This window comes from Heterocephalus glaber, unplaced genomic scaffold (assembly GCF_053883595.1).
Source record: "Heterocephalus glaber isolate CG9 unplaced genomic scaffold, H.glaber_assembly_v1.0 deba00000621, whole genome shotgun sequence".
Lineage (NCBI taxonomy): Eukaryota > Metazoa > Chordata > Mammalia > Rodentia > Bathyergidae > Heterocephalus > Heterocephalus glaber.
In genome coordinates this window covers 33,495,591-33,508,035 of record NW_028258153.1, presented here as the reverse complement: position 1 = coordinate 33,508,035, position 12,445 = coordinate 33,495,591, and the positions used below count along the sequence as shown (strand labels likewise).

Genomic DNA, 12,445 nt, shown 5'->3' with positions numbered 1-12,445 from the left:
ATACTGAGATAGGAATTGTTCAAACCACTGTTGCTTTTTTACAGACCCGGTTTTTTTCCCCCTAGCATCCTGTAATTTTTCCATGTCTTTAGTTTTCAATATTTTAAATAAAATATATTTAAGTGTGGATTTCTCTGTAAACTTTCAAAATTCAGAGGTTTGTTGAATTTCACTTTTCTGCATTATCTCCTCAAACTTGTTTTGGCCTTATTCCATTGCTTTCTGAGACTCCAATTATATATTTGACCATCACACCATAACCCTTCTTTTTCACAGCTCCCTTTTTTTAATTTCCATAGTTTTCATTATCTTATTTTATTTTAGATATTTCCTTTGAGCTACCTTTTAGTTTACTAATTCTCTATCCAACAGTATACAAACCATCCACGGAGGTCTTCATCTTAACTATTGCATTTCTCTAAATGCAATAGTTAAGTTCTAAAATCTCCATGTAGCTCTCTAAAAATAGTTTGCAATTCTTTGAAAAAATTTCAATCTAGTCATTTATTTCTCTTTTTTTGGAGGGTATCAGGGATCAAACTCAGGACCTTGCACTTGAAAGGCAGGCGTGGTGCTGCTGAGCTAAATCCCTGGTCCCACTTGTTTCTTTTAACACAGTAAGCAAGCATGTTAGCTGTCTGATTAACTATACCACCTGAAACCTCTAAGAGACTCGTTTTTTTGTTACTACTGTTTGGCTTTTTAACAGCTTTACTGTGGTGTAAGTATCACAGTAAGTTGCACATAAAGTATAGTGTTGTAAGTTTTGACACAGGTATGTAAGGAAACCTCAGTGTGCACATTTCCTTGTGAACTTTTATCCATCCCTCATCCCTTTCCTACCATACTTGTTTGCAGACAACTGCTTTCAGTCCCTGTATTTTGTGTTTTCTAGTATTTTATATAAATGCATCACATAGTACATATCTTCTTTTCATCTTATTTCATTTAGCATAATTATTTTGAGAATCATGCATACTGGAATGAGTATCACTAGTTGATTCCTTTTTATGGCAGAGTAGTGTTATACTGTATGGATAAACCAAAGTAGACACCTGGCTGTTTCCAGGTTTTAGCTGTTATAAATAAAGTTACCATAAACATTTCTGTACACATTTTTGTAAGGGCACCTGCATTAATTTCTTTTGAGTTAGGACAATCCACCCTCTGAATCTATGCATTCACATCCATGGATCAAACCAACCACAAAAAAAAAAAAAAAAAAAAAGCTTTAACTGCATTTGTAATACAGACTTTTCCCTCATCATTATTCTGGGAGCAATACAGTATAACAACCATTTACAAAGCATAAAACATTTATATTGTATTATTTATTAATGGTAATCTATAGTTAAGGGAAGATGTACATATATTATATGCAAATACAGTATTCTACCTTTTTATATAAGGGTCTTGAACATGCACAGATTCTAGTATGGAGGGTGAGTGGGAGTCCTGGAACCAATCTCCCACAAATGCAGAAAGATGCAGAAAGTGGAAGGGTTGTCTCACATGATACTCGGACATTTACTTTTAAAAAAAATTACCAAATGAAGTAATTGTACCATTTCATACAGGATCTAAGAGTTCCAGTTTCTTTTCACTCTCTCCAACACTTGATCTTTCAAATTCCAGTTATTTTAAAAGGTGTAAGTGTACAGCTTTTAATTTGCATTTCCTGACTGAATAATGATCTTTTCACATACTTGTTTGGCATCTGCATAGATGAAATGTCTGTACAAATCTTTTCATTAGTTTACTTTCTTACTATTATGTTTTCAGAGTTCCCAATATTATCTGGATACAAATCCTTTGTCACATATATGCTTTGCAAGCATCTGTTTTTCTAATCTTTGGCTTGTCATTTCATTCCCCTAAGATCTTTGAAAGAGTAGACATTTTAAATTTTGAGGAAATTAAATTAACCATTTTTTTTTTTCTTTTACAGATCATGCTTTGGTGTTATATTCAAAACGTCTTGACCTAATCTAAGGTCTCCTATGTTTTCTACTACATATTTCATAGTTTTCAATGTTATATTTAGTTCTATATTCCATTTTGAGTTGGTTTTTGTATAGAGTGTAAAGTATGGATTGATGCTGGTTTTTCTGGTATATGGACAATCAACTGTTCTAAGACTAAAAAAAGACTCTTCTTTTTTTGAACTAAATATCTTTTGTATGTTTATCAAAATAAACCATTTCTATGTTGTTTCATTCTGCACTATTTTGTTAATTTATCTTTATGCCAACATCATATTGTCTTGATTACTATAGTTTTATATTATTAAAATCAGTTATTGTGAGTTATCCAATTTAGTTCTTTTTCCAAATTTTAATGTCTTTTTCAATTCCATGTGAAATTCAGAGTTAGTTTATAAGTTCTCTAATTTATATCTGTGGGCTTATTCATAGTATTCCAGTATTATCTTTTTATCTTTTATCTAGTGATAATATTTCTTTATTCCTGATGTTGGTATTTTGTGTCTTTTCTTCTCGCCATCCTTAGAGGTTTATAATTTTATTAGCTTTTTTATTTTTCAAAGAACCAGTTTTTGGCTTCATTGGTTGTATCTATTGTTGTTTTAAATTTCACTTATTCTGCTTTTTATTTTCTTCATTCAGTTTCCTTTTGACTGATTTTAATTTTTCTTGCTTCTTAGTGTGAAAAGGTTAATTATTAATCTTTTTTCTCATCTAAGCAGTTAATGCAATAAATAATGTACTTAGGTTTCGCTTTAGCTACATCTTACAAATTTTAATATGTTATGTTTTCATCTTCATTCAAAAATGTTTTATAATTTTGGGACGGACTGTTTCTTTCACCCATAGGTAATTTAGAAGTGTTATGTAATTATTGGTTACATTATATTAGAGAACATACTTGCTATAGTACCAATTCTTCTAAATTTGTTAGGTTTGTTTTATAACCCAGACTATGGTAACTGTTCTATATGTACTGGAAATGAAAGTGAGTCTGTTTTTTTGTTTTTTGGGGGTTTTTTTGGTACCGGGGATCGAACTTGGGACCTTGCGCTTGAGAGTCAGGCGCCAGAACCACTGAGCTAAATCCCTGGCCTGAAAGTGAGTCTGTTGATGTTGAATGTTCTATAAATATTAAGCCAAGCTGCTTGTTAGTACTGTTCAGATCTTCTGTATCCTTGCTGATTTTCTTCTTTTATCTATTACTGAAAGGGGAATGTTGAAGTCTCCAGTTATAGTTATGGATTGTCTATCTCTGCTTTAGGTTCTGTTAGTTTTGAAGCTCTGTACCTCATGCCTACACATTTAAGACTTACTTTTTTTTAATGAATTGATCCTTTTATGAATATGTAGTATCTCTTTTTAACCCTGGTACTTTTGTTTGCTCTGAAGCCTATTTTATTTGAAATAAAAAGAGCCACTCAGTCTTCTTTTGAGATGTGTTTGCATGGTCTTTTTTTCCATCTTCCTTCCTTTAGCCTACCTGAATTATTTATTCGAAGCTTCTAGTAGACAGCATAAACTTAGTTCACTCTGTTGGGTAGTTAAAAGTGATTCTCATAATCTGTATTTTAGTTAATGGATAAGACTTTTTTAAACCTTTAATTATTTGTAAATTTGTAACACTTTTGTTTGTTCTGTGAGGTTATTTTGCCCATTTCCTAGGTTTTTTTTAATCCTGTTTCTCTTTACTTGCCTTTTTTTTTAGTTCATCTTATTTTATCTCTTCTGATTTTTGACTATATCTCTTTGAGCAATTCTTTTAGTAGTTGCTCTAAGAGTTCTAAAACACATATTCAACTTTCAATCTACTTAGAATTGGTACTCACCACTTCAGTTGGAATACTGCAAACATGTAGGTCTCCCTTATTAGAACTGTTATATATCATACCACACTGAACTTACATACATATATTATACCTACATTATATTTACATACATTGAAAGATCACTGGATGTTACAATTTCTTAAATTTCAACTGCCAGACATGTTTAAAAGAACTTGAGAATAGTCTAATATATTCACCCAGACATTTGTCATCCCTTCCTTCATTCCCGATTTTCCAAGTTGCACTCTAGTATCATTTCTCTTTGAAGATATTTAATAATGCTTTTTACAGGTATTACTGGCTGCAAATTCTCCTACTTTTCTTTACTTGAGAATGGTATTATTTGTTTCATTCCTAAAGGACATTTTTTCCTGAAAACAGAATTCTGTGTTGTCAGTTCTTTTCTTTCAGCACTTTGTAAATGCTGTGCCGGTTCCTTCTGGACACCATGGTTTCTGGTGAGAAATCTGCAGTCATCTCAACTACTGTTCCTTCTAGGCAATGTAGCATCATTTCTGGGTGCTTCTACAATGTTTGCCTTTGTCTTTAGTTTTCAGCAGAGCGATAAGGTACACAGGCATGTATTCTTTTGGTTTAATCTATTTGAGGTTTGCTTCATTTCTTAAATCTCTAGATCTATCCCTTTCACTAAACTTGTGAAGTGTTCAGTATTACTTTTCAAATTTTTTCTGGAACTCTGACACAAATGTTAGATTCTATTATTTGTTCTCAAAGTTCTGTTCATTTTTTTATCTTTTTTCCCTATGTTCCAGTTGAATACTTTCAGTTATTTTAATTATCAGTATTAAAATATCAATTGGTTTTTTCTTTAGAACTTCCATTTCTTTGTTGATACTTTCTACTTTAACATTTGTTTCAAGAATGTTTGCAATTGCTTGCTCAGGCGTATTTGTAAAACCTGCTTAAAGTTCTTGTCAGATCATCATAACATCTATGTCATCTTATCACTGGATGTGTTACCTTTGTCCGTGTCTAGTAATTTTGGATTCTATTCTGAAGAGCTTGAATGATACTATGAAACCTTGAGTGTTAAGTCCTATAGTGAATGTTGGTAGCAGCCAATCCACTTGGTTAGGTGAAGACTGCCTTCTCTGAGCTGTGGTTACAAGTTGGCTCAGTTTTTAGTGCTTCTGCAGGACTAATCTGACCTGAAGCTGGTACATGTTATTTAGAGGCCAGTACAGAACCTGCGTAGGATTTGTTACCTCAGTTCTCCAAGGCTTTTATTGGCTATTTTGGATCAGCTCTATCCACTCAGAGGTTGGGGGTGTACCCAGAAGTTCAGCTTGATGGGGTTGTTTCCCAAAGCTCCTCCCTTTCTGTGTCCTCCCTAGTATTTCCTGGTTCCTTCACACTTTCTGTTCTGAACCTCTGGTCGGAAACCACTCAATTCTATGACTGTGCCAAGCAGGGCCAGGCAGGGCCAGGCAGGGCCAGGCAGTGAATGAGAGAAGAAAAAAAGCAACAGGCGTGGAGTCTGCTCTGAGGCCTTGCCTCCCTTGTTCTCCCTTGTGAGAAGAAGGCCCTCTCTCACACGATGCCTCCTGCAGGCTCTGGTTACTTCCTGCTGCCTACAGACTTACCTACAGGATGGTGCACAGAGGGGCAGCTCTCAGGAAGGAAACCCTGTGAGCTTTAGGAATTTCCTTTCCTGCTTTGTGAGCTCGAACTAGAGGGTCTTTTCTGGAGCTCTCCCCATGGGCATCCCAGAGCTCAAATCTGGTCCAAAGGCTACACTCGGGTAGGGTGGAACACACCAGAAGAAAATGGGCTGAACTCAGTGCTGGCTCAGTGGTACTTTGAATTCTGGTTGCTTCTCTAATCTTCCTGCTGCTAATATTTTCCTGAGTACTCAGCTGTGTGATGCTTCTTCCAAGATTTATAACGCAGCTCAATGGTGACAAACGCTGATGTGTGCACTTATTCCATGTTACCCAGATCCCAGCTCTCTGCCTAGTTATTGTTCCATATGTGCCCGATATTATCCTCAAAAACCTGTCTGTACAGTCACATGAAACCCAAAATGATGTCCCCTCCCTGCAGAAAGGACGTCTGCACTCCTGCGTGAGCATACAGCACTGGGATTGCCTGGTGAGGGGCTGAGACCTTGGTGTGGGCTCCTCTCTGGGGCCTGGATCTTCTGGGGGATACTGCCTGCTCCCATGCACAGCTTTAGCAGGGCCACCCTGGAGTCCTTGAACTCTACACCCCTTCTCTCTAGCTAGCGAGACAGGTGAAGCCACACTTAGCCTCTCCTATAGGAATGGGAGACCCCCGCAGGAGCAAGGGGCCAGGACTGGGGTCCCATCCTTGGTCTCTGTCCTCAGGCCCAGTCATGCTCCACCACCTTCAGATTGCCCATGCTTTTGGGCAGGTGATTCTCATGACCTTCCAAACTTCTGTGGTCATCCTCGGTAGACGCTTACTCCAGTTAACACAGCTACCCCCAGTTTTCTGTCCTTTTTCTTACCTTACTTTTTTTTCCCCTCCCTCCCTCCCTTCACAGACAAAGAAACAGGCTGTGAAAGGTTTCCAGAGATCATTTGGTGTACAGGTGCAGGACGATGATTCAACACTGTGCTTTTAACTTCCCACTATGCTGCCCCTTAAACCCTGACAAATGAAAATTTATCTTTATTTCACAGGGGCTTTTCTTGTATCTGGGAGTGCATACACTATAATCAAGAGGTAATATATCAACACATTCTCATTTTAAAAGTGAGTCTTTCAGATAGGGTGCTGGTCCATGACTTCTCAGTGAAGCCTGGGCTCACGCCCTTGACCAGAGAGCACCTCGCCTCAGTGTGGCTTCGGTGAGGTTTTACTAACAGCCTAATCTTTTCCCCAACGTTCTGTATCATCAAAAGTATAATGCAGGTCACTGCAAACACATGATAGGAAATCAGAACTGATTTACAAGTATTTTTTATGAGTATACCAAAATGTTAGGCCAAGTTACTTAAGTAGCAACTTGTCCTGCCAACTGATAGGGAAAGTAAACCTTTTATTTGCTCAAATGACTATTTTCAGCCTCTCAAAGAACTGTAAAAATCAAGACTTAACCAGCAGCCCAGGGTGAGTGTACTGTTGTCTGTGTGGACAGGTGCAGGCACAGGTGCTGACCAATAACATGAGCTGCAGCCAGTGTAGATGGTTCAAAATCAGGCATTCTCAGAACTGAAAGGACCTCTGGCATCCCACACCCACGCAAAGCAGGTCCACAGGGCATGTTCAGCACAGGTGTGCTGCCAAGTGGGAAGGCCAGGGTGCGAGATCAGCAGGCAGGCAGGAAGAGCCTCATCGACACACACCTGCACCTTCCCTATATGGTCGCTGGAGCCGTTGCTGCCTTGACTTGACTGACCCAGTGGAAAACAGAGACGGGGACATAGCCCTGTAGGTCAGGCCCTGCACAGCACTGGGTACCCAGGGCACACCACAAAGGGATGCACAGAAGCCCACAGGGTACCTAGAGAGGGGACTGGGTGGGAGGTGGGGGCCTCTGGTGCTCCTACCTTGGCTGGCTTCTGGTTTCAGGGAGCTGACAGGAAGTGGGGGTGATGATTCAGGGACATCGGCTGCTGGGTGTTCAGCCACCGGACAGATGATAAACCACCTCTTCCCTGTGTGTAGCACTGAGAAGCAGAATATAAACAGCGTGCTGAGAGGGAGCCAATGTCTCCCTAGACCAGGAGATGCCCACCACCAAGCCAGACCTGCATGGGGGCTCCAGGGAACTTGTTTGTACCTATGAGGTTTTCTTCAGAAGGGTGGAGGCAGGGAAGCCATGTTCCCACCATAATCCTGAACGGTGACCCTCTGGGCACAAGTGGTCCCCACGTATCCCAGGGGCACCTCCCCTCTCCCAGGACTCTCAGGAGTAGCCAGCTTGGGTACAGTTCCTGAGATGCTTGGAGAACCAGCCATGGAGGTGATGATCCCAGTGAGGGGGAACCCTTGTTCTCCAGGCTCCCACAGCCCCATCAGTGGACTGCCCAGAGGCCCTGATGCTGTGCAGAAGGGGGGATTCTATCAAACACTGGCTTCAGAGCACAGAGGCAGGACATGGGGCAAATGGCCCTTCCCTGAGGTGTGGCATCTGCTGTGACAGGGTGGCTGGAAGGAGGTGAGGCAGACTCACCGTTCTGCTGGTACACAGGGGCGTTTGCTGGGGACTGTCTGCCCTCCTGGAGGAGAGAGGATAGGAAGTTAGTGCAGCCTGCGTCCAGGTAGCAGTCCCTCCACTGCTTCCTGCCACCACCCCCTCCCCCCAGCAACCTGGGTTCTCACCTCCCCCTCCACCAGGCCACAGGTGCCCAGGGGCGGCGGACTGGCCCCTGCATCGGAGCCCTGGTCAGCATCCGTGTCCTCACTGAGCATGTCCTCCGCCTTGTCCATAACATCCTTCATCTGCTCAATAAATGTCTCCCGCTCAGCCGGCAGGATGAAGTCATGCTCCACCTATGAGAGGATATGGGAAGCTGGTGACAACCTGCCACCGGCCACAGCTGTGCTGGGGCTCTATCAGGAATGCAGGGATCTCCATCCCGTCCTAGGCCCCAGAAGACAGAGCAAAGGGGCCTCAGAAGAGGACATTCTCAGGGGCGGACAAGAGTGGCTCAATCAGGTAAAGGTCACCAGGAGAGATAACCCAGATGGCACTGTCCTGTCCTGAGCCACAGCCCATCATGAACCCTCCAGCCACCTGTGGGGAGAGTATGGATGCGCAGCACCAAGGGGGCTGGGACTGGGACCAGGGAGGGAAGGGCATCCTGGGGGCACACACCAAGCAGGTGATAAGAGGTGGGAAGCCAAGTCTGTGTAGGGACAGGCTGAGTCTGCAAGCACAGCAGAGCTGTATGAGGTGGCCACCGGCTGCTTCTCCATGCCTAGCCTCAGTGTCAGACCTTCAACCTGGGCCCAGGCACACGGGGGCAGGGCTTGGTGTCCAGTGAGCAGCCTGGCTGGGGCTCCCAGCATCTCCTGCTTCCCAGAAGTGACTCTTGGAGTTTCCTGCCTAGACTCTCAGGCTGGAGGCAGCCAGTTCAAGCCAGAGGCTCAGTCCATGAGCCCACACCTATTTTCCCCTAGAATGTCTTAAGACCAGTGTTCCTCCCACCAAACTTCCCCACAGCCGCAGGGCTCTTTTCAGAGCTGAGTCCCGAGGGCGCATCTCCAAAGTCAGTCAAGTTGGGCAGGGCAGCCTGGTGCTTGGCCACAGAGGCTGCTTGTGGCACACATCTGGGTCCTGACCTTGCCTTTTGTCTCACCATGTAGCACTGCTGTGTCACATCCTCTCCCTCTGCATCTCAGACCCTGACGTCCACACAAGTGGCCCTCCTTCCTTAGTGCAGCACCCACTCAGGCCAGCTGCCATCCTCTTCACAGGCTTGAGCTAAGGCCAAGTGTTCTTCAGTCCATGTGATTCACTAGCTCCTCACAGCCACACTGGTCACACACAGGACGACTACCTTTCACCACTCACCCAGCCCCTGGGGCAGCAGTGACAGCCCAGGCCCTGGCAAGTGAGGGGAGGGCAGCAGGAGGTCCCACACCACAGCCTGGACACTGAAGCTTCCAGGTCGGTCACTGTCCCCAGTTCTCCCATGAGCGCACAGTCCCCCAGCGCTTCCTGTGCTCTGCTGTGTCCTCAGCCACTGAGGCAAGCAGGACGTAGTATAGCTCAGAAAACTCTACAAAGACCTCTGGGGACAGATGTCCACTTGTCTCCTTGCCACTGGGGTCCAGTCTCTGCCCTTCTGGCCCTTGCCTTAGTTACCCATCTTTCCAGACCCCTTCAGGGATGGGTCTATCTGCCCCACCTAAGCTGGCTGTAGAGCATGTGGAGCTCCATGCACACTCTCAGACAAGGACCTGGCTCGAGTACAGCATGGGAGTGCAACACGACGTAAGGGGAACACACCTGAGCCACCCCAGAGCACCCAGGTGCGACACAGGATGCTGTGTGCAAGAACATACGCATGTTCCAACGCCACACAAAACTGAACTATAGCCTCTTAGTTCTTCCAGCCAAGTATGTATTTCTTTGTAAAGAAATCAAAATTAGTTGAAAACCAACATAGAGAAAAACCTAAAAATACAGGGTGCAGGTATTACTTGGAATTAATGCCAAGTTAATCCAAACACCCATAGTTTCTCCCTTACTGCTGGGTTGGCAAGGGGGTCTTTGAAAAATAACAAACCCAAAGCCCAGCCAAACCTCCAGTGACAGCACACTGAGAACCCCTGCCCTCCACACCCTAGAGGAGGGTCTCCAGGAGAGGAAGAATTCGTCTGAAGAGCAACCCATTCCACCAGCCAACACCCATCCTTCCGCTCAAGCTCCTGATGCCTCTGTTGTTGGGGCAGGAAGGGGCGTGAGGAAGAGGGCACACGCGGGTAGTGTGATGAACCAAATTTGCATATTTATATTATGCCGACCTGTAAAGGTGTAAACGATGACTTGGCTTAAAAATGTCCAATTCAGGGCTGGGGATTTAGCTCAGTGGTACCACCATGTGCCTCAGAAGCTCAAGGTCCTGAGTTCGATCCCCCGTACCAAAAAAAAAAAAAGCCTAATTCAAACCCATCACATGAAAGAAAAAGGAACAAAATGAAAGGAGAACCAGAGTGGTGAGTATAAAAACAAGAAGAGGCTAAAGTTTACAAAGCTCACCACTAATAATCATCACTGAACAGGGACTTGTGTATGTAAAGGCACTAAAAACAAGCAGATACGGCCGGGGATTTAGCTCAGTGGTTTCACCGCCTGCTGCGCAAGCTCAAGGACCGGAGTTCGATCCCTGGTACCAAAAAAAAAAAAAAAGAGGATATGGACTCACAACTGTATAGTCACAGTGCTGTGCAGAGGGCAAGAGAGGCACCTACAGGATCGACAGGCAGGGTGGCAGGCAGAGGCCAAGGGATTTATTTCACAGGCATTGGCTTTATTATGCTTCCTCACATATGAACACACATGCACACAAAAAGTAATGCAAGGTGCAAGTTAAAAACTCAGGAAGATGAGAGAAGAGATGCTGTACAGTTTCACAGGTCCAGTGGCCACACGAGGAGCCAGCCATTCACTGCTGGCAAAGGTCCCTGGTCCAACCCTAGCCCCGCACTTCCAACCCTCTCCTCTGCCAGGTCTTAACCTTGGCTCTCTCCTGCCCTCTACCTAACTTGTCTCTACCAAGAATCCTGCTAAGTCAGTTGAGGGAGAATCCCCCAGCTACCACATCCAATCAAAGTCCTCACAGCCCCTTTGATATCAGAGCGTGAGGATCCTCTTATGTGGGCTTAGCACAGTGGGTTTCAATCTGCTACAGAGTCTCTGATGTCGCTTCTGGAAGACACCTGAGTGACAGCTGTGAAGACACCCAGGAGAAGGGGCAGCTGGAGAGCAGAGCTGCCCAGAAACACCATCATAGGTCCACGAAGGTCCACTCCTGGCAGGAGAGGGACAATGGGCTGGCTCACATTCTGAACAAGAGTGTGCAAGGCGTGGGGCACGTGGGCACAGATCCTCCGCAATCTGACCATCCAGCGGGTTCAGCACTCTGATGTTCCCTTAGTCATTTTCCACTCACACACATGCCTGCCCTGCTCATGGGCTGTAAGCAACACTCCCCACCCCACCCTACTACTGCTGTCTGTGCAGTGCTGGAGCGGGTCCTTCATCCTTCCCCTACTGCAACAGTCCTGAATAAAGTCTTCCTGCCCCTCTCAACAGTGTTAGAACCATTTCTTCCTTAACACAGCAGGGACCATGCCCTGCACCTGGGCTCCAGGAAGGGCCTGTGCGAAGAGTCTGTGGAGCAGACACTGAGGCATGGAACTGTCCCAGGGGCAAACAGCTAGGGCTCCCCCATGAAACCCACATCAGAATTTAAGGTAGAATTTAAGGCCAGGGTGGCTGGGGACACAGGCCAAGGTGCAGCTTTCTGCTGACTCCAGACCTGGGCTGCTGAATGCAACAGCCACTATCCACATGGGACAATAAATTACTGACTTAAATTAAATTGTATATTCTATTCCCTAGTTATCTAGCTCTACTCACTGCATGTGGGGCCCTATAGAGGGAAGGGTAACAGCACTGGCCAGCGGCACTAGCTGCTGTCCCCGAGGACAGTTTCCTAACTTTCTCTCACACGTGAACAATGTGTACACATAGTGTTATCCCCTGAGGTCCTCACAGATGAGCCAGTGCATGGTCTGCAGCAGTGAGTCCATTTCACTGTGCCTTTGTGTGCTTCCAGGTGGACAGGTTCTGGGCCTAAGACCCCACTTGTAGCAAGACCAGGTGCTGGGGACCCACCAGTATCGCCAGGAAGCACAGGCATGGGACAGAGGAAAGTTCACAAATGACAAGGTATTTGTGGCATGGTCTGCACAGGCAGGGAAAGGCGTCTCTGGACAGAGGCAGAGAAAGGTGTCTCTAGGCAGAGATGCACCAGAGCTGGGGAATGGGGACAGGAGCACAGGGCTTGGGTTTACACTGCTGCTGGGGGTTGAGAGGGCGCAATGAGTTTTACAGTTTGGATTTAAATGTCTCCCAAAAGCCTCATGAATTTGGTATCTGGATCATGGGGGTGCTGTATTCATGACTGGATT

The 12,445-nt window shown here is 44.6% G+C and overlaps 1 protein-coding gene across 12 annotated transcripts in view; it reads right to left on the bottom strand.

Annotated features, from left to right (window-relative positions):
• Positions 1–12,445, bottom strand: part of Wnk2 (WNK lysine deficient protein kinase 2) — a 127,186-nt gene that overhangs the window by 43,176 nt on the left and 71,565 nt on the right. For all 12 annotated transcript variants that reach the window (XM_087205937.1, XM_087205938.1, XM_087205939.1 and 9 more), the window contains 3 exons: positions 8,123–8,293; positions 7,974–8,019; positions 7,348–7,467 (listed from right to left, as the gene is read on the bottom strand). In XM_087205937.1, the coding sequence (XP_087062063.1) occupies positions 7,348–7,467; positions 7,974–8,019; positions 8,123–8,293 (337 nt within the window). The remainder of the gene's footprint in view (positions 1–7,347; positions 7,468–7,973; positions 8,020–8,122; positions 8,294–12,445) is intronic.